Source organism: Malaclemys terrapin, chromosome 3 (genome assembly GCF_027887155.1).
Source record: "Malaclemys terrapin pileata isolate rMalTer1 chromosome 3, rMalTer1.hap1, whole genome shotgun sequence".
Lineage (NCBI taxonomy): Eukaryota > Metazoa > Chordata > Testudines > Emydidae > Malaclemys > Malaclemys terrapin.
This window is the reverse complement of record NC_071507.1, coordinates 127,555,266-127,576,458: the sequence shown is the minus strand read 5'-3', so window position 1 is coordinate 127,576,458 and position 21,193 is coordinate 127,555,266. Positions and strand designations below refer to the sequence as shown.

Here is a 21,193-nt window from a genome sequence, read left to right as displayed (position 1 = left end):
GAAGCATCTCAAAGGATTAATCCTGGAGATCAAAAGCTAAATAAAATAATTTTAAATACTCACTTAAACCACCTCTTAGTAGATTTTCCTCAATTTTTATTAAGGTATGGAAAACAAAACTGTAAATTCCTTAAAGAATTAGGACAGATTTCATGCTCATCATGTTTTCCTTTATGTTTCAACCAAACAATCTTGTCAAGAATACCGTCCTACTTAATACGTTCTTAGGTGCTGAATATTTTAGAATTACACATTTTCTGCACTTCTTAATTAGTTGATCCTCAAAGCACACACTACTTAGGATACTGTACCTATGCTGATGATATGGATAACAACAATAAGTCCCCACGAAAATCACTTTTATGATGAAGAGACTTAATGTGCACCAGTAGAGGTGAGGATTGATTGTTAAGGTCTATTGTTACTATAATTAGAAGTCAAACACCAATTAGCAGTCCCATTAATAAGATAAATCTCTGCAATGTCTGCAGCTGAGACCCAGTCTTGTCCTTATGCTGTGGTAACAAGCTTATTCATTTGCTGATAACACACTGCCTTTTAGAGTTCACGCTGAACTTCTACACACACACACCCTTATTTCTTGTTTCCAGTATTTTTATTTCTCTTCACTTCCACCCAACATGTTCTGTTTATTTCTACTGTGCTTTATTTCATTGGGCTAGGAAGCGAGGAGGGAACAAATGCAGCTTCAGACTCCTAGATTGCAGCCCTTGGCCATTTCCTCTCTGTAACTGCAGGTCAGTCTGAATCTAATCAACTATAGATTTCCATCCCTGGTGAATTCGGACAAGAAGAAATGAATTTGCTTCTTGCAAGTATAAGGATTCTACACTTGTTTTTGATAAAAAACGCGTAGGTAATTTTATGTGTACATTAGCAGCAGCAGTCTATCATAAAGTTTGGGCATCCACCACTTCCTTATTTCGAACTACAGAACTATGCCTCTCACCTCTCTGGATTTTATACAATATAACAAGTAGTGTGGGCTCTCCATAAGCAGAATTACTCATATTATGTGGAAGGAGGGAAAAGCTAATAAGAGAAAAAGAAAAAATGGCAGGAACAGCAAGGATAACAGGAGGCAAAATGCAACAAAAAGAAAAGCCATGTGCTAATACACTTTATTTACATTTTTTATGTATGGGGTAGTAATATACATGTGCTATATATGGGAACTGGAGGGGAAGGAGACTCTTTGCTGCAACTAAAATCAAGTTTGATGTTTTTTTACAATTACATAACCCCAACTAAAGCTTTGCTTACACACAAAGAAAATAAAAATGCACCAAAAATAAATAGATGCCCCATATTTATATTTACATCGTTTGTCCCACACACTGACTAATTTGGAGATAGGAAGAGGAAGACAAATAAGTAGTGGCCTAATCTAATTCTACTACTCAGTGACATTCTATTTTATTTAAGATTATACATACTGCTTATTTGCACTTTATTTTACTCAAGAACATGGAGGATGAAAAATTCATGATAATTAAACCTCATTCCAAAATATAAAGTGCAATTGACTTATCCTTTTCTGAATTAAATGGGTAAAGCATATTCTACTATATATCCCCTTTCTTCTTCTCTTCCCAAATTATATTTTCAACATACTGGCTACCAAATATGTCAGGCTGATAGTTAAGGGCTACCACTGTAGGGACAGAGATTTAAAGAGAACACAGACATGGATTCCAAAACAAACACGAGAAAGAAACATTGGGCTGGTATACTCTCTGACTAGTACTGGAACAATTTAGTTTATGGTAGGACTTCAGGAAAGCAATTAATTAATCACTACCAACTGCTTGAAGATCAAGTGAGCCATATCCAGTAGCTAAAAGCCCACAACATAATGTCCATCCACAGCATTCAAGTATCAGGCAATGAAGATGCTCTTTACAGTGCCAGAAATAATATTTCCAGCATTTTTCATATGTACATAGATGAAGTAATTACATAGTACGGCAACAAAAAAAACTGTATAATTTACAGGACAGTTGAAAATAACCTGAAAGAATATATTTCCAACAAGTATTCTCCATAGCCTGAAAAGTATTAAAAATATATAAAATAAAAAGGAATAAGTAAAATAAAGTTTCTTTGTTTCATAGCATCAAGGGGTGTATTCTGCCTTCAATATGCACCTCTAACTTCCACACACATACCAGCATCATGACAGAATAGTGACTGTGTCCTTACCAAGATCTGAGAGAAAACTACACGGCTGGAAAATGATGTCCCTTGGTTCCTATTCAGGAAACTAGTCTTTGTAAAATATCATTTGTAATACATAAAGGAATTGCAAATGGCTTTTAGACCTTGATTTTATAAGCATTTTGTCCTTTTTATTTTATCTGTTTAACTGAGAAAAATTGAGATTGGGCACGAGTTCCATATACAATGTGTCCTTGGAGAGCCACAAAGGGTTACACAAGCTCACAAAAACTACAGAGGACCCAAACCTACTTCCATTTAAAACCAATGGCAAAACCCACATTGACTTCAATGGGAGCAATATCTGGCCCATATATAGTACAAAATATACAGCGCCTCAGCATTATTACTAGAATGCATTATTGCTCCCATATTTCACCTTGCTATAGATCTGAAGCATCATAGAAGATTTAAATTTAACACATTTCCATTGTTATCACTTTTGCAGCCAGTAATGAACCCTAATGTTCTGTGTAGGAGCATTTAAAGGTCTTTCATCTTCTGAGTGTCTGACTTATTCCAGATATTATGGTTGTATCTTCCTTTTACACTTAGATTATTGGACTAGATCTTCAACTATCTTAAATTCTCATAGCTTCACTGATGTCCACGGAGCTGCACCAGTTGGCCCATTATTAATTCAGTGTTTTAAATGCTTCTACTAGTCACTTGTCTAATTACAGCTTTAAATACTTAAAATGTATCTCCATTCCCAAAATGACCACATTCAAGACTATATACACTGTTTTCCTCTCCCCTGTCTTAAGCATTTTTAAGATAAGCTTTTCTGTAATCATTTACAAACCAAACGACAATACCTTCTATACCAGGGATTGGTAACCTTTGGCACGCAGCCCGTGCCGCTTCCTGCAGCCCCCTTTGGCCAGTAGGAGCCGCAATCAGCCAAACCTGCGGACACGGCAGGTAAACAAACCGGCCTGGCCCGCCAGGGTGCTTACCCTGGCGAGCCTTGTGCCAAAGGTTGCCGATCCCTGTCCTATACTATAATTAATTAGAATTATGGTATCATACTGCATCATTTGTATATGTATAGAAAAGAGGTGCACAGCTTAAGTGGACATTATGTGCAAAAACAAACAAGAATGGGACTAACCAGCTAAGGTGACAACACAGCCTTTCTGTAACAATATCTATTTTTGGATGTTTCTTAGGGCTTGTCTAGACCTGTGTTTCTCAACCTTTTTCTGCTGGCAACTCCCTTTGAATTTATAAAAAAAAAACCTGGACCCCCCCCCCAGAAAAAATTGCACCCCTACCTTAAATTTGGGGCTGAAACATGTAAATTAGCTTCACTGGGCCCCCTATGGCGTGGGCCCCAGGCATTGTCCTGCTTCATACCCCTTAAGGCCAGCCCTGCTTGCAACCTCCCCAAACCTCTCCCGTGACTCCCCCCAGTTGACAAACACTGATCTAGACTAACAGTGTGCAACAAGCTGGGGTATAAATGTACTGTGCACTAGCTGTCCATACGGACTCTGTTTCCACTCACTCAATTTTCCCTAGTGCACACTAATGTACTCCTGTTCCAAAGTGGAGCAGATCAAAGTATACGAGGGAACTTTAATCACTATTTCTAAGTAGATCCAGTCATAAACATGCCTCTGTGCATTTGCATGTTTTTGGTCTATCAGTATCAGAGCTGGTCACAAATTAAATTAAATTTCAAAGATAGTGAAGAAAACATTTGGGGGGAGGGGGAGATTCCAACAAAGTTCAAATAAAATTTCAATAAAAATTTGTCAAAATTTCAAATTTTTTCTACCAGTTCTAACATCACTTATGATTTCAGCACAGATCCAGAGATAGCTAACTGCAAAACAGCCAGGACAGAGCATAGGACACTGTTCTCATAAAAATCCTATCATCATGGAAGGTCCCAGAAACCCCTATCAGGATGAGGGCCCTGTTATGCTAGGAGCTGTACAAACAGAGGTAGGTAGACAGTCCCCACCCTGGACAACTTACAATGAAGATGAAAAGCAACATACAAAGGGTTGGGGAAAGGGAGGCCATCACTTTATATATAAAAACCACACACACATTTGGTATTTTAAGAGGGGATTTTTAAGTTTTATAATTACATAAATCAATGTTGACTTTCCCCAAGTGGCCTTCAGACTAGCCATTAAGATGTAATGGAAGTCACCTGTCCAATAAACATATGTCAGTGGTTTTTGCTGTAAGAGGTTGCACCATACCTGGAATAAATCCCGCTGACCATGTCATGCTGGAAAGGAAGCTCTGCTGTGTTGCTGGGACCAGCTGCTTTGGAAATAAGCAATACGACCAAACCTCGCATCTGTAGGTTATTCCGGCTATCATACACAAGCCCTCTGCCAAAAGAAGGAGGGGAGGGTTGGAAAAAAATAATCAGGATTTTTCATAAAATCATTTTACCTGTTCACACAAAATCCAACTAGAAAGACTCAGCCTCCAGAGTGACATCATCATTTCATCTAAAGTCTCTACTATTCATATCAGTGAGTGAAGGAAACTGCAGTTCTCAATCAAGATCTTTTGTCATCTTTACTCCATAATTTATGGTGAAATGTTACTACTACAAATAAACACAATACTTCAATCTGGAATTCCCATTTCTATTTCCTAGGAGAAGTGTATGCCCAGCACTTCTGTAAAGTTGTCACCAGGAATATTTTTAGATAATTTGATGGTTATACAGTACAACAGTAATAGTACGAAATATTTTTTATCAAGTATAAACAAACAAAAGCAGCCACAAAGATGTAAGATGGGTACAACCCAAATCTATAATCTACTGAAATTTTTTTTTTTTTTTTTTTTTTTACAGCAGACCAGATCAGAACATACAAGATTAACTGCATTTTAGGAACAAACTTAGTAAAACCATAGACAACAGCAGACATGAAAATTTCCATAAAAGTGAGAAAGTTAAATTCACTGGAGAAAGATTAACAGTTTGAACAAACAGAAGAACAGCTCCAAATGCTTTATCTTTAAATTCAGTTCTCTCTCACTGTTTCTGCCATAAACAACTGTTTCTGCCATAAACAATTCTTAATTACCGCGTAGAAGGTGGTAGCTCAAAAATGAGTTTGCTTAAAAACAAGCTTTGCTCTCCTTCTGGACCCAAAATTTCTGGAATCTCTGCCTCCTAGTCCTACTCTCCAGAGGCTAAAATTTTAGGGTAAAAGGATTTTATATACCACAAAAGTGTTATGCAGTAATCCAACTTCCAGCGAACTTGATTACATGCTCTTTGATACTATCATAACCTTAGTTTTTATATGGCTCATTTTACAATATGGTAGGTTACTAGACAGGTTGTATCCCATATTATTCCTGGCTATAATTCTCTGGCTTGATCTCTGGAAGAAATTAGATCATATCTGTCTTTATAACAGTGCTCCAGGAAAATCTATGGTATCTTTTAGCTAGGTGGTATTTAGGTGTAAGAAAATCTAACATATATTACTTAATCTCAGAATACTTCATAGTTGAATATTACAAAACATTTCCACCATTTTACAATCCAAGACAAACTAGAGTATCTTTAGGACAGTATTTGAAATTGACAGTTCTATAAATACAAAAATTCACCATTTACATGTTAGACTCAGTGACAGACAATGATGTTCACACTGAAGGCTGCAACTGCATCCTTGACTCATTCCATTATGTCTCGATAATACTTACTGCTTCTATAGTGGTTTACATTTACAAAGTGCTTTACAAACATTAACTAATGTTGCAGTACATGCAATCCACAAATATCGATTGTTCTGACACGTGAAAAACCTTGCCATAATAGGATGAGTTAAAACAGGATAGCAGAGTGATGGAACTCATTCAGCAGCTTTTCAGACATGTTATAACCATCTTATAGTAAAAAAAAATAAAATAAAAATTAGTCTGTTGGAGGGGAAGGAGAAGAGAAAAACAGAACAAATTATAATTTGGAAAGTCAAGAAGAGCCAGTCAACATGCTACTTGTATATAGGGTAGGAATAAAGCAGGAAGGAAGAGTCCGGGGAATGAGAGTCAGCTGAATAAAGAGGTGAAGGAGATCAAGTTTGGCTCTTCAAGAGTTGCCTCTATATTCACACTTGTGGCATGTGCCTCCCCCTGCATGCCACTGACTTAGAGAAAGTGGTGCCTGTTGGAGCAGTCTGAGCACCCTCTCACAGCACTGAATGGTTGGAGTTCCAAAAACCTCTGAGGAAAGGTGGGCATGAAGTACAAATATACAGTGGCAATGTCCACAAAGAACGTCTGTTCTTTTGGCAAGTAACCATTTCTTTTTCAAGCAAACTCACATTTTTGTGAGTCTAGCAAATACCAAAAGCCCCCAGGAAGGTGAGCAGAAGCATTCTAAAACAAGAATTGCAGATCCGCCCTCGCAAAATAAGCATCAGATGAGCCTGTTAAGAAAACAATATTCTGAAAATGTGTGTACAGAATTCCAAGTTGTACTCCTGCAGATTTCTTCAATGGAAACACTGATGTCATCTTAGTTTGGTAGAGAGAGCTAAGAATTGATGTTCTGACAACCTAGCTAACATCTCATTTGCCAGCCTTTTTCCACTAGACAGGTGGATTCACTTTACAGTCATCATTGAGGGAAGAGCAGCTGGTGCCCAAAATATATTCTGAGGTCATGGGTAGCAAATAGGGTTGCCAACTGTCTAATCACACAAACCCAAACACCATTGCCCCACCCCAACCTTACCCCATGTCCACGCCCCTTCCATGCCCCTTCTCTGAGGCCCCACCCCCGCTCACTCCAGCCCCCTTCCCTCCCTCCATCACTCACATTCACCGGCCTGGGGCAAGGCGTTGGGGGGCGGGAAGGGGTGCAGGCTCTGGGAGGGGGTTTGAGTGTGGGAGGGGGAGAGCGGTCGGGCTCTGGGAGGGAGTTTGGGTGCGTGGAGCGGGCTCTGGGCTGGGGCAGGCAGTTGGGGTGCAGGAGGGGGTGCAGGCTGTGGGATGGGGCTGAGGGGTTCGGAGTGTGAGAGGGGGCTCTGGGCTGAGCCTGGGGTGCAGCAGGGGGTGTGGTCTCTGGGTGCAGGAGGGAGTGAGGGGTCTGGGTCGGGCTCTGGGCTGGGGCAGGTGGTTGTGCTGTGTGAGGGGGCGTCGCTTACCTCAGGTGGCTCCTGAAAATATACAACAAATATTTACAGCTGATGCTAAAAATTTAGCCTATAGCAGTGCCACTGGCTGCCACTCCTAAAAGCCAATTTGGTGCCATGCAGTTAAAAACCACTTGTACTTCTTAAATTGGGTGTTAAAATGTAAATAGCAATTAATGCTGTGGCAGTGCCTAAGTACCTAGCTAGCAAACTTTTAATCAACAGATTTGAGTGTTGCTTGATAACTATGAGAGCATGGAGTAACATTAGGATTCTAGCAAAAAAAAAAAAAAAAAAAATTTCAGCCTGGGATTTAGTATTCAAGCACAGAATAATGCACAAGGTCAGATCATGAACTACTTCACCATTGCAAAAATAAGAGTACACTTATTGAATAATTTCATATGCTCTTAACTAGGGAGCTTTGTGATCCAGTGCTTAAAGAAAAAAAACTGGAAGTAGGGAGAGTTCTGAGTCCTAATGTGAATACTTACTTACCATGGTACATTGAGCAAGCTACTAGCTCTCACTCATCAGCCTTGGATAATCCAATTTTAAAAGTGGGTAAAAACTAGTAAGACATCAATGAAAACCAGATGCTATATCCAAGATAAGCTTTCTTGGGAAAGTAATCCACATATTTTCTGATGTTCCTTCACACGTTCCTTCTTATACTACCTTATTTATGGCTAGAAATCAAGACACTAGGTAAGCTGTTGGTAGTGTTGAGCACCCTCTGGGTCTGAATATAAGTGGTGCTGAAATACAGACAAGTCCCTCCCTCTATACAAATGAAGACTGTGGTAGGAAGAGGGACATAGTCTTCATACATTTCAACATCCAACAAGGAAAGGCATTTAGAACATATACACTGCAGGTTACTTAACTTTATAGTTTTTTGCCATGTGGATACTAAGTGCTTAGAAGCAAGTTTGCATGAAAGACAGCATATGGATTATTTTAGGAATCATGCACAAAGGATGGAAGGTTAACACAATTTAACAAAACTGTTCACTGTATCAAAGGTTTCCTTTTACTGAAAATATATACCTAATGAAGGATTTTAAAGGAAAAACATTGTTTTCAGCACTCAGTGAATTTACAGTTTTTGTACCTTTATTCTCACTACTCAAATGAATAAGTAAAAATCTGCTTACAATATTCCAAAAATTTAGATGGAAAACCACACAGTTTTCCTCATGCCAAGAAAGTACTGATGATAAACAATTAACATTGTGTAGATTTCCAAAGTTTGAGCCACATGTAAATCCTATAATAGTCCAGCAAAAGTTAGAAAAATACATATATTCTGACTATATACAGCATATACACCCTGTGTACAGAATACATGATGGTGTGTGGTGGTATAAACAGTTTTCTGGCTTCAGTTTAAATTCACCACATTACTCATGCGTGGTTAAGCACAAGAGAGATGCAGGTCATCCAACTATGTGCAAATAAAATCTTCATACTTCCTCACACCATTCATGCATTTTGTTTATGATGCATGTTACAGAAAAGTAGCTCAAAAAGAGTTACTGGTACTATTTCTTCCTATTCCTTTGTCCATAAAACCAAGTTGCCTTAGTTCTCATGTACAGAAAAATTAGTACTAATAATTTTAAACATATAAAAAATGTTTCTTCAGATTATTTTTAGATATTTGGAAGCCCAGTATCTCATGATTTGGCCGGGCTAGAAACAAATTGTATTATATCATACCATTAAAAAGCAAGGCACCCAGCTTTCCCATGGGACACATACCTGCTGAGCCACAAGGTATAGGCACTTAAATCAGTTGCTGGTTTAGGAACGGATATGGCAAGTAGAGAACAAGTGAAGTTTAAAATTTCTGCTTTTACCAGATCCATACTAGGGGGGGGAAGGGAATGAAAAATAGCCTATTATTACTATTAATAAAAAAAATCCAACTGTTTGAAAGTTCAGAGGTTTAGAATGTTACTAGTAAAAACAAATTGTTCACAAAGTGCAGGGCAAGGCGCTCAAAGGTGTAGAAGAGGAAGAACTGTACAGGTATAATGACTAAATATGTGGTATGGCTATCACATAATTATATAAGTAAAATACAATTTTAGACAGGACACCTTACACATACATATAGATTTATGAGCAAATTACTATTCAAAGTCCAATTCCATTTACAGAAATGACAAATTATGTTGCTGACATGTATCATATCCATACTAAAGCAAATTGCATTAGACAAATAAAAAAAAGCCTAAGGTGACCATTCTTTAGAAACTAGAAACTACAGCATCTATTTAACATGGCTTCAGGGGTCACATTCACACTCTACCTGATTTAAATTCCCAAGAGATATTCTGCCCAAGTAACAGCTACACAGAAGTCTTCCAGATGGTGCAATTAGTTTTGATGGGTATGTGGCAGAAGACAGGTTCCTCTAGGGGGAAAAAGTGAACTGAAAGCAACCCAAGTGAAATTGGGCACATATGCAAGTAGTGTCAAGCTTGGAATCTTTTGGAAAACCTCTGCAGAATAACATCACAAGTGTGAGCATAGAGTAGCCAAGAAAAGACATTAGTAAATTTTGCTTGCTGTAAATTATAGACTAGGCAGATTGGAATTATACACTACACCCTCAGGGGAAAATAAAAAAGATAGATGAGTATCTGACTAAATCTACAACAATCCAGCTTTTACAAAACATTAAAAAGGTTGGAAGAAAAGCATCTACGCTAGATTTTATGCATATGACAAAATAAGCCATTTGAAAACTGTCAGATTCACAGGTTTAAACACAGAACTCTCTTTTTTTGAGTGAACAATGTTGATGCACAGGGGAGAAGAGTCTAGCTCTGAAACATGCATATTACGCTACACAGACACAAGAGACTCACACCACCCACTCAAGCAGTGACACTGGCTAATAGCTAATGTGCTGCAAATTACACCTCCTACTACCACACTCCGTCTGTTACACAGAATAAATCAAGCAAACATGAGCATTTCACTTAATGTTTTGTGCATTTCTCAACTTGTAGTGCCCATTTCAACAGACTTTGCTTTAAAAATGGAGTTTGGAAATATATCTCCTATAATTTTCAACGGTTTAACTCCACTCATAATTGACATGTTTTGTCCAAAAAAAAAAAAACAAAAAACAACCCACTGCCTAGTTGCAAGCAATGAATATTTAATATTTTTAGCATTAGTCCTATTAGTTAATCAAAGTTGCGCAACAGAACAAAATTTGGAATATCTGCAATGGAGTTGATTGTGAGATGACAAAAAAGTAATTTTATTACCAGTCTTTTGCGTTCTACAGTATATCATAACAAGAATTAAAATGGAGAATAGAAGAAATAATGGGAAATGTAATAAGCTGGTTCAACAAGCAGATGAGTGGACAAGGATGAGATATCATGATGCTGACTGGATAATGGGAAGCCTAAAGAAAGTGTGTAAGCAACTGGGAAATTAACAAATCAGGGGAACAGCAGAAGTGTGAATAAGGAAGATTTAAGAAGTATCTGGAAAAGTGTTATATAAGCAAAATCAAGAAAATCAACAAAGATGGTAAGTAAATTTAGGAATAATATTAAGAAAGCCACATAGATGTGGTTCCCATAAAAATACAGCTGGCCCACACTGTACATACATATTGTGTGATACTGCAAATTACTGTTTATTATTTGTAATGCCATAGCACCTAGGAGCCCTAGTTATGGACCAGGACCCCACTGGGCAAGGCACTGCAGAAATACAGAACAAAAAGTCCTTGCCCCAAAGAGCAAATGCTGTTAAATTTGACATACAGGGAAAGACTCCACCCATTTTGCTCAACCCAAGTCACAGAGGTTAACAGGGTATACAATATACTTGTAACCGTAATTATATTTCAAAAAGTATTTTTTAACATTAATTACAATTGCCATTTCTAAACCTAGAGGTAGCCATTATCTGCACAGCATGGTTATCTGTCAATGCTACAAATGTGAGAGTTCTGCTATCCTCATGGCTAGTTTCCAATCTGCTTCAATGACGACTTGCTAGAAATAACAAACCAATATGTAACACAAAATATTTATATGAATTTGCTCAAGTGATCACATTTAAATAAAGCACAGTATGCTAAAAATGTAATGTAATGTAAAGTCACTTATTTTCACCTGCCTACTACATATTTAACAAATACTTAGAACTTTATTATCTATTAACTTAAGTTCTTCATACACCCCAAAAGACCTTGTCTATGTTAAAGACTAAAATAAAAAAAAAAAAAGCTTATTACATTTGGATTTCAAAGATTGACTAGATACTTGGCCACCTGAATCTCATCTGCTTCATTCTGGAAGAAAAAGGAAGCTCTGCTCCCTACACAGTGGCTCAACAAAGCTAGAGCAAACTTTACAACAAAAATCTATTGGACAGTAGTATATAGCTTGTCAATCATCATGAGAGAGCCTTACCCATTCCTTTCTCTGTTTTTTCTAGTTCAGCAAACTAGTTTCAGTACATGAAAGGAATACATAAAATTAGTCTTCACAATAGTTCTAAATTTTCCTTAAGTCTGTACCCACTATTCCAATCTAGATGATTCTTGGGGGTGGGGTGGGGGATTGTTTTGTTTGTTTGTTTTGGCAGCTTACCAGTTCCCCCTGTTGGCAAGCTCAGAACACTGCAGTGTAACTGAACTTCTGGGCATACTGCCACAGCTATGGACACATAAAATAAGCAATCCAAACAAGAATTTTTGTAAATCAAGATTAATTTGATGAAGAAGTAAATCTATTTTATGCTAGTCTATCTGCCTAACAAAATATTTAAATGGACCTCTTCACCTTAGTCTGTCTCTTGTTCAGTTCTCTTACAAGAAAAAGATATCAACTGAAAAACAAAAACAAACAAACAAACAAACTTATGCTGAATAGAAAATTCAGATTATGTTGACATGGGGAAAAAAGGAATATAACAAGTTACGGTCCAGGCCTGTTACTGATGGAAAAGCAGAAACTCACTTAGAGACGAGATAAGAAAAAATTTTATTGGAGGGAAGGAAGGTGGGGGAGGATAGATACTTGCTGTTCCAGCAGTCTAGACATTGCTAGGGTGAGACTCTTAAGCAGTGACTGAAAATAGGCACCTCAGGACTGTTGACTAAATTGGATACAGGCATCCTTTGTTAACAAAACAGGTTTTGCTGGGGAAGGCCAAGGAAAGACTGAACAATTCTTCATCCAAACATTACATCAGCCAAGGCCAACTCATATTTTGCAGTGGGTAGTGAAAGAATGCACCGATGACCAAGTGTTCACTTGGGAGATCTCATCTCAGGTTGTTCTGCTGTTCAAGTCCGGCTGGTCAAGTGGGCTACTGCCACTTTAAAAGAGATTGCTTACTGAAATAAATTATACACTGGAATGTAGTATATTTTATTCACCTGGAAATAAATTTTGAGAAGTGGATTGAGAAGCTTGACAGCCTTTTTCTATCTCCCAGATAGAGCCAAAGCATTTTACTTCCTCCAAGGTTTTGTTCCACTTAAGTAGAACTGAACAGCCCAGAAACACATCTAATGTATGCAATTGTTTTTCTAGAGATTGAGAGGACTTAGAACAGATGAGGGAAAGCAAACAGATTTAAATGAAAGGTTGCATTTTTGTTTGGGACTAAGTTTAAAGCTGATCTGAGCACTACTTTGTGAAGAAAAAAATGTAGGTAGGAATATTTGACGGAGAGAAGCCTCAGAGCTCAACAACTCTACTTGCTAAAATGATGCTAAGAGAAAAGGCACTTTCAGAGTCAAGAAATACAATGAAAATTTCCTCACAATGGTTCAGAAAGCGCTTGAGTCAGTCTTTGCAATGTTCAGTGCTCCACGGGTCATGGAATATGTGGTCTTCATAGGAATGCTGATTTTAGAAGAGATGAAATGTTGGGTTTCAGCAACAGGCCAAAATTGGAAGGAATAAATTGCATCACCCCCGAAGCGGAGAATTGGATTCTCAAGAGATTAAGGCTCACACCTTTGTGAAAACCCTACCTAAGGAATTCCAGAGTATCCTTCATGGCTAGGAACAAGGGATAGATTTCTCTTTGGACACACCATGGACACAAATTCTCCAGATCCCTTTATATATCTAGTTAATAGATGGCTTCCTAGATTTGAAAAGGACGTCCCACAAGCTTTTGAGAGTAACACTGATTCAACACATGTGACCTTTCAGGTAACAGATGGCGGCGGTCCAAATGAACAAGATCCCAGAAGACTGACTGAATCCACAGCCATTACACTGATATCTCCATCAATTTCAGAAACCACATGTGTCTGGGCCATACACAGTGAAAAGCTTCACTGATGCTTGGTCCTGGATGGTATTCTGAATACTTTGGCAATTTAGTGTTTTTTTAGTGCTCACAACTCCAGGAAACTGATGCAGTGTTGGGATTCCTGGAATCCATTTTCTCTGGAACATATGGACCTCATCTGGGCCTTCATGCCAACATTCTGACATTGGTTGTTATCCAGGCATTCACTATAAGCATATTTGAATAAGTACTATGAAGATTTTCACCAGAGTAGGGTTGATCAGTAAATGGTCCACTCTCTTACACTTTTTATTTCAAATGATTGATTAGGCAATTCTGCCCAGTGGAAGTTTCTACATCTGCTACTATCATACCAACCAGATGGAGATATCAATGAGCCAATACTTGCCAATTTCTTCACGGCCTCTTGAAGGAATGCCATGTGAGAAAGTACGAAGGGGACAGAGTAGCACCAAACCCCCACCCAACAACAGTCTCCACCAACCCCAAAATAAGCAATTAAAGATACCAAAGCCCTCCTCATTGTTTTTTCCTGTGATCCAAGGATCAAAAACTCCTTTGTGACTGCAAAGGACAGTGAGGAATTATGAGTTGTGTGTGATTTTTTTGGGGTTGTGAATCCAAGGTCAAGAATCACTGATCTAGAATCCCTTCTTGTCCCAGGTTAATAGGATAACCATGAATTCCATGAACACTTAAGAGGCAGGTGAGTGTACGAAGAGCACTGCTTGGAATTCATAGTGTTCAACCCCAGTGAAGCACAGGACACACTAGCTGAACTGATGCACTGGGATATGAAGATTGCGCTGTATACACTTCAAAGAAGCCTACATATTTTGGAGCCATCTCTTATAGTAGGAGACTGGGATCTCATTCTTGAAATGAGCTTTGTGAACTGCAAGATTGAATGCTGACAGGTCCAGTTCCGGATCAAAGCCTCCACTTTCTTCTGTCTACCACAAATACTCTTGAGCAGTTTACAGTATTCTGTTGGTACTGGGATAATCTCTCCAAATGTGAGAGAGATTTCCAAATGTCCACTATTACTTGGATATTGGGGAAGAAGAGACGAAATATTGCAGGGGAGGATTCCTGGAAGGCTATTACAAAGCACACACTGATAATTTTGAGAGCCCATTTGTCTGATGTGGTATTGGTTATGGGGAAGAAAAAATTCTTCAATCTTCCTCTTAGATAAAAAGGCTCCTGGACTTCCAAGACTTCACTGCTATATATGAAAACTATCTCTAGGACATGTTCCCTCTTGCTGTCATTTGGGAAGTCTTTTCTGGCCCCGTGGGTTGAAAGGACTGGCAGTTCAGGTGAAATTTCAGTCTTTTGGCCATAACTGCAACTCTCCTTTGTGTTTCCCTCAAAGTGGGTTGTTTAGGCAGTCTTGCTGAAATATGACAAATGCTTCAGGACTTTTCCAGAAGTCTCTGAAAAGTTTCACCCATCAAAAAAGGGGCTGGATAAGGGTGGCCAACTGGAGACTATACTCATATAAAGAGTCCTAAGCCATGCACTTCACTTTACTACAATATTTCAGGGAAAAGCTTTGGCAGAGAACCTTGTATTATCACAGACCATGGTATATGTAAAGTAAACAAGGTATTTTCCAGTAATCTCTCTCCAGTCCCTTGTAGAAACTTTTCTGCTGTCAGTGCAAGAGAGTGACAGCACCTCTGGTTGCTCCCCAGGTGACAACTGAATATCTGAAGGCCAATTTAGAGAGTTCTTGAATTTACAGTCCATGAAGTAATTAAGATCTCCTAGTCCATCCACTTGAATCAGGATTTTCCTATGATAAGAGCAGTTTTGGCAGAGATACAAAATGGGAGAGTAAATCCTGGATGACCTTATCTTGTACTGATAAAGTTCTAAGGAGGCTCTGCTGGTGATGTTCAATCATTCTAAGTCCACTGTTTTCCCCGAAGATTCTGGAAAAGGAACATGTTTTGTCCTTCCTACATCATGATGGCATCCTGTGTCAACGTACGCTGGATAAGATCTACTAAGTAACGAACATCCTTATTGAGGTCGAAGTGACCAGAATCATCCGATTCAGAATGAATTGAGGGAATGGAAAATTTCACTCTCCTTAGGTGAAGATTTTGAGAGAACAAATGCGTCACCTGGATATGTCATGAGAGAATGAGGCTGACTTGCACTTATTTTTAGGGCACGGTGGTGGAAGGTGGGGTGGATTATATCCAAAAGAAGTAGTTGAGGGCCTTGAGGTCAATGGCAATTGCGACAAATTACAACATGGTTTTACCAAAGGCAGATCGTGCCAAACCAATCTGATCTCCTTCTTCGAGAAAGTAACGGACTTATTAGATAAGGGAAATGCGGTGGACCTAATATACCTTGATTTCAGTAAAGCGTTTGATACTGTACCACACGAGGAATTATTGGTTAAACTGGAAAAGATGGGGATAGATATAAAATCCAGAGGTGGATAAGGAACTGGTTAATGGGGAGACTGCAGAAGGTCATATTGAAGGGTGAACTGTCAGGTTGGAGGGAGGTCACCAGTGGAGTTCCTCAAGGTTCAGTTTTGGGACCCATTTTATTTAATCTATTTATTACTGACCTCGGAACCGATTGTAGGAGTGGGCTGATAAAGTTTGCGGATGACACAAAGCTGGGAGGTATTGCCAATTCAGAGGAGGGCAGGGATATTCTGCAGGGAGACTTGAATGAGCTTGTGAATTGGAGTATCAGAAATATGATGAAATTTAATAGTGAAAAGTGTAAGGTGATGCATTTAGGGATGACTAACAACAATTTTAGTTACAAGCTGGGGACGCATCAGTTAGAAGTAACGGATGAGGAGAAAGACCTCGGGGTCCTTGTAGACCGCAGGATGACTATGAGTCGACAATGTGACGTGGCGGTGAAAAAAGCCAATGCGGTCTTGGGATGCATTAGGTGAGGTATATCTAGTAGGGATAAGGAGGTGCTGCTTCCGTTGTACAAGGCGCTGGTGAGACCTCATTTGGAGTACTGTGTGCAGTTCTGGTCTCCCATGTTTAAAAAAGATGAACTTAAACTGGAACGGGTACAGAGAAGGGCCACTAGGATGATCAGAGGAATGGACAACCTGTCGTATGAAAGACTAGAGGAGCTCAGGTTGTTTAGCCTGACCAAACAAAGGCTGAGGGGGGATATGATTGCTTTCTTTAAATATATCAGAGGGATAAATACCAGGGAGGGAGAGGAATTATTCCAGCTCAGTACTAATGTGGACACGAGAACGAATGGGTATAAACTGGCCATGGGGAAGTTTAGGCTTGAAATTAGACGAAGGTTTCTGACCGTCAGAGGGGTGAAATATTGGAACAGCCTTCCGAGGGAAACGGTGGGGGCAAAGGACCTGTCTGGTTTTAAGATTAAGTTAGATAAGTTTATGGAAGGAATGGTTTAAGGGGATAACGTGATTTTAGTCAAAGGAACAGCGTGCCATGGCAGGTAATTAGTACAATGGCAAATGAGGGTGAGGCTGGAGAATCTTGCCTACATGCTCGGGGTTTTACTGATCGCCATATTTGGGGTCGGGAAGGAATTTTCCTCCAGGGTAGATTGGCAGAAGCCCTGGAGGTTTTTCGCCTTCCTCCGCAGCATGGGGCAGGGATCGATGGCAGGAGGATTCTCTGCTAATTGAAGTCTCTATGCCACAGGATTTGGGGACTTCAACAGCAGAGTCAAGGGAAAGGGTAGGGACGGCTTTGTGGCCTGCATCATGCGGGAGGTCAGACCAGATGATCATAATGGTCCCTTCTGACCTTAAAGTCTATGAGTCTATGAGAACTTTTGTAAAATACATAACCAGGTGTTGCCTGAACAACTTGACTTTGTAAGGAGTCAGCTAAAGAGAGACAATGCATGCCTAGAACTGCTAAGGAGGGTTTTGCTTCCCAGGAATAAGAAAGCAATCAGTTTTCCATCTGAATGAAAGAGGCTGTTTAATGAATTGCCTGAAGTTTCAGCACCAAGCTGACTTTAGGCTGTGTGGCCCATTTGGGGCCTGGAGAAGAACTATTAGAGATACAGAAAGACAGCTATAAAAACAAGGGCAGTCACAGTAAGCGACAGTCTCAAAGATGTTAAGAATCAGAGGGGTAGCCGTGTTAGTCTGAATCTGTAAAAAGCAACAGAGGGTCCTGTGGCACCTTTAAGACTAACAGAAGTATTGGGAGCATAAGCTTTCGTGGGTAAGAACCTCACTTCTTCAGATGCAAGTGAAGTGAGGTTCTTACCCACGAAAGCTTATGCTCCCAATACTTCTGTTAGTCTTAAAGGTGCCACAGGACCCTCTGTTGCTTTTTTCAAAGATGTTAGTTATTCAGAAAACTTAGAATTTCAGATGTATTTAAGTACTGTAATTCCTCCTATCCTAATGCTGGTTGGACAGAACAGTATTTAGGCCAATAAATTACAAACTATAGTTTTCAGTAATACAACATATTTTTTAAACACGAACTAAACACACATTTTAGGACACAGTTAGCAAATATAGTTTGCTCTTGACTGTATCCATTTCACCTCCAGCTAAGATTTGACAAGGGGAGCTGGGAGGAGGAAGAGGGGGGTGTTCAGTTGCCTGCAAGGACACCAAAGGTACTTCATGAAATTTTTACCAACTGTCAGTCTCTTCTGTTTTTCCTGCTCAGTGTTTGATTTGATCTTGGAATGTGATGTGGATAGCTTGCAAGCAGTTGCCTCTGTCAAAAAATGTAGTTAGTGTTTGACTGCAATTACTCTGAGCAGCAGTAACTTGCAGGTCTGGCACCCTTATTTTTGTAACCACATATACTTAGACAGAAGCCTAGTTTCTGTACGTCTGATTTCTCGACCAATGTTTACTTCATTTAAACCTAGTGGGAGGTCTAGCATCCCTCTGTCAACTAGTATCAATAGGTATTAATACTATCCTTTTGAAAACAGGCTTTCAGGGATCCCAGGATATTCTGTAAGAGAATGGAATACAAGTATTTCAAAAGAGCTTCATGAATGACAGAAATATGATTAGCTTCACAAGGCTAATGAATTCAGAGACCTCTAGAGGTCCGGTGTCACTTGAGCAATACTGTAATGGTAAAACCTGTCACAAAGAAAAGCATTTTGCATTAAATAAACCCTACTATTGAAATGCAACGAGTCAGGTCAATTCTTGGTCATTATCTCATGACAAAAATGCTTGCAGCATGCTATACAATTGGATGCAACTTAAAAGGCAAAAATGTTAAGGTAGGTAATGCCATTATAGAATGATCTAAAAAGGTCTTGACCTCCCCTATACTACAGTATATCTTTGTACGGCAACCTCCCAATTTCACAGCATTATGGGGAACAATTTATAATAAATATTTATTCCCTGAAAAAAAAATATGGCTCTGTACTCAAATAGTGAAAAATGTAGTGGCTTCAAGCTTAGTCCTCAGTTGATTAACTGTTTTTATTTAGCATCAGTGACAGAGTCCAAATATACTATGGGGCCTGTAAATAAAAATGCTTCTTTTCTTGAACAGCAGCGATTGGCAACACAGTTTATTTACTTTGTGCCTTTTAATTATGCTGGACCACCCCTTCTAAAGATTCTGGCTTTAAAACTGCTTAATTAAGTTGACTGGTTATATTCAAAAGATATCCCTCAGTGTACCAGGAAAAAAAAAGTCTACCTCTTAGAACACAATAGACTGAGAACAGATAGTACAAAACAGTAAGGGTGTTTGCGCCACACTAGTCCCAAGAAGGCAGAAGCATAACTATGTAAAGTAACCATAATAGTAGTTATATGTTACTTCCTATTGCAACATACTAAGTTCACACCTTAGTGCCCATAAGCTTTTACTTAAAATGGACCTTAAAGGATCAGAGACTTTTTAAACCAACCACCCCCCACGCACACAGAGACAAATCCAAACCATCACACTTATTACTGTTATCTTGGCTCTACATTTTTCCAAAGATTAGCCATCCATAATAATTAAGATGGATATGCTCTTTAATCAGATAACTACATTTTTCAGTTTCTGAACCCTACTTAGATTCCATAATGTTTTCCCTTTATTGTCAAATTCACAATCAAAATAATTTGTTTAAAGGGGGAAGCTTTTATTTATAAAAATAAATATACAATAAGGCAACATTAACAACCTTTTCCTGAATTATTTCTAAATGCCAAAATAAGCTTATCAATGTATCAATGACAGTTTAAATTTTATGAAACCTTGAAACAAAAATATATCACAGAAATGCTGAAAGTATTTTACAGAGAAGGGACTTCGAAAAAAAAATCACTGGAAAATTTCAGTTGTATTTTTTATTCTTTTCTCAGAAAAATATCAAGACTTTAAAAGGTTGGAGAATGTAAGCATACATTGGGGTTTTAGAAATGTTCATTTCCATGGCAACCTGCATGGTCTTCTTTATATAGCATTATAAACAGATGGTAAAGAGTGGTCATGTTTGTTTCTTTGCCAGCATATCAATAAAACTGTTGTATTACTATATCTAGTGCATTTGCATTACTAAATAATTGGGGGTATTCTAGCAACAGAATCTACTAATTCAGACAGACAAATACGATTAATCACTATCTGTTTTTTCATAAACATGAGGATTCTGAACAGTACAGTCACTGTAGTCTATGTAGTCAACAGTCATTTTTGGCAAGGCTTTCTATAAATGTTTTCTCAGCACTTGCCATGCAGGGCACATAACCACAAATATGAATCTGAACGGGAGTAAAATAATGAATTTTAATAGGAAATAAGAGTGTGACTTTATTTACACCTTCTGGTATTAAAATGTCCTTTAGAATTATTATTTTTTTGTTAAATTACATCTGGAATGATTCAGAGAAGATGTAGTGCAGTGTAGTGAAATGTAATTCAGTTTATTTTCGTTTGTATTGGTAAAGCAGGGGCTATTCTTGCAAGTGAACTGCAAAATGCAAAAACACTTTTTCAATCTTAATCTTTCATTTCAGAGATAGCTGTGATCTGAGACAGATAGGTGATCTGGGTTCAGAGGTAAGGTTTGGAATTAGCCAAGAAGTAATAAGAGTTGGCATTTACCATGGTTTAGAATGTGTTCTGTTTGCCATCTTGATAAGCTTGGTACAAAATATTTAGTTGCTCAACCAACGTATGTTGTTGCCACTGCTATGACATCGAGCTGAGGATATCTAATATATCTAATACTATGGAGGCATTTATGGTGTTATAAGCAGAAAACAAAATTTAGAAAAACTAAACAGAATTTTATGAGGCATATTGAGTATATTATAGAAATCTGACACCAATTGTATATGAAGGCATTACTTTATTTAACTTCATTGTAACTCTAATAAAAATACTATCAACGAGTCTGATCCTACTCCCACTGAAATCAATAGGATTTTTGGTATTTTCAATGTAAGCCAATGTTTGCAGTTGAATATAATAAAAAAGAAAGGCCAAAAATTTGCACTGTGCATGCAAGTTTGTTGATAACAATGAGAGGCA

At 38.5% G+C, this 21,193-nt stretch overlaps 1 protein-coding gene across 2 annotated transcripts in view; it reads right to left on the bottom strand.

Moving 5' to 3' along the window:
* PDSS2 (decaprenyl diphosphate synthase subunit 2) overlaps nucleotides 1-21,193 on the bottom strand; it is a 164,787-nt gene that overhangs the window by 84,468 nt on the left and 59,126 nt on the right. For both annotated transcript variants that reach the window (XM_054023858.1, XM_054023859.1), the window contains exon 2: nucleotides 4,458-4,592. In XM_054023858.1, coding sequence (XP_053879833.1) covers nucleotides 4,458-4,592 — 135 coding nt within the window. The remainder of the gene's footprint in view (nucleotides 1-4,457; nucleotides 4,593-21,193) is intronic.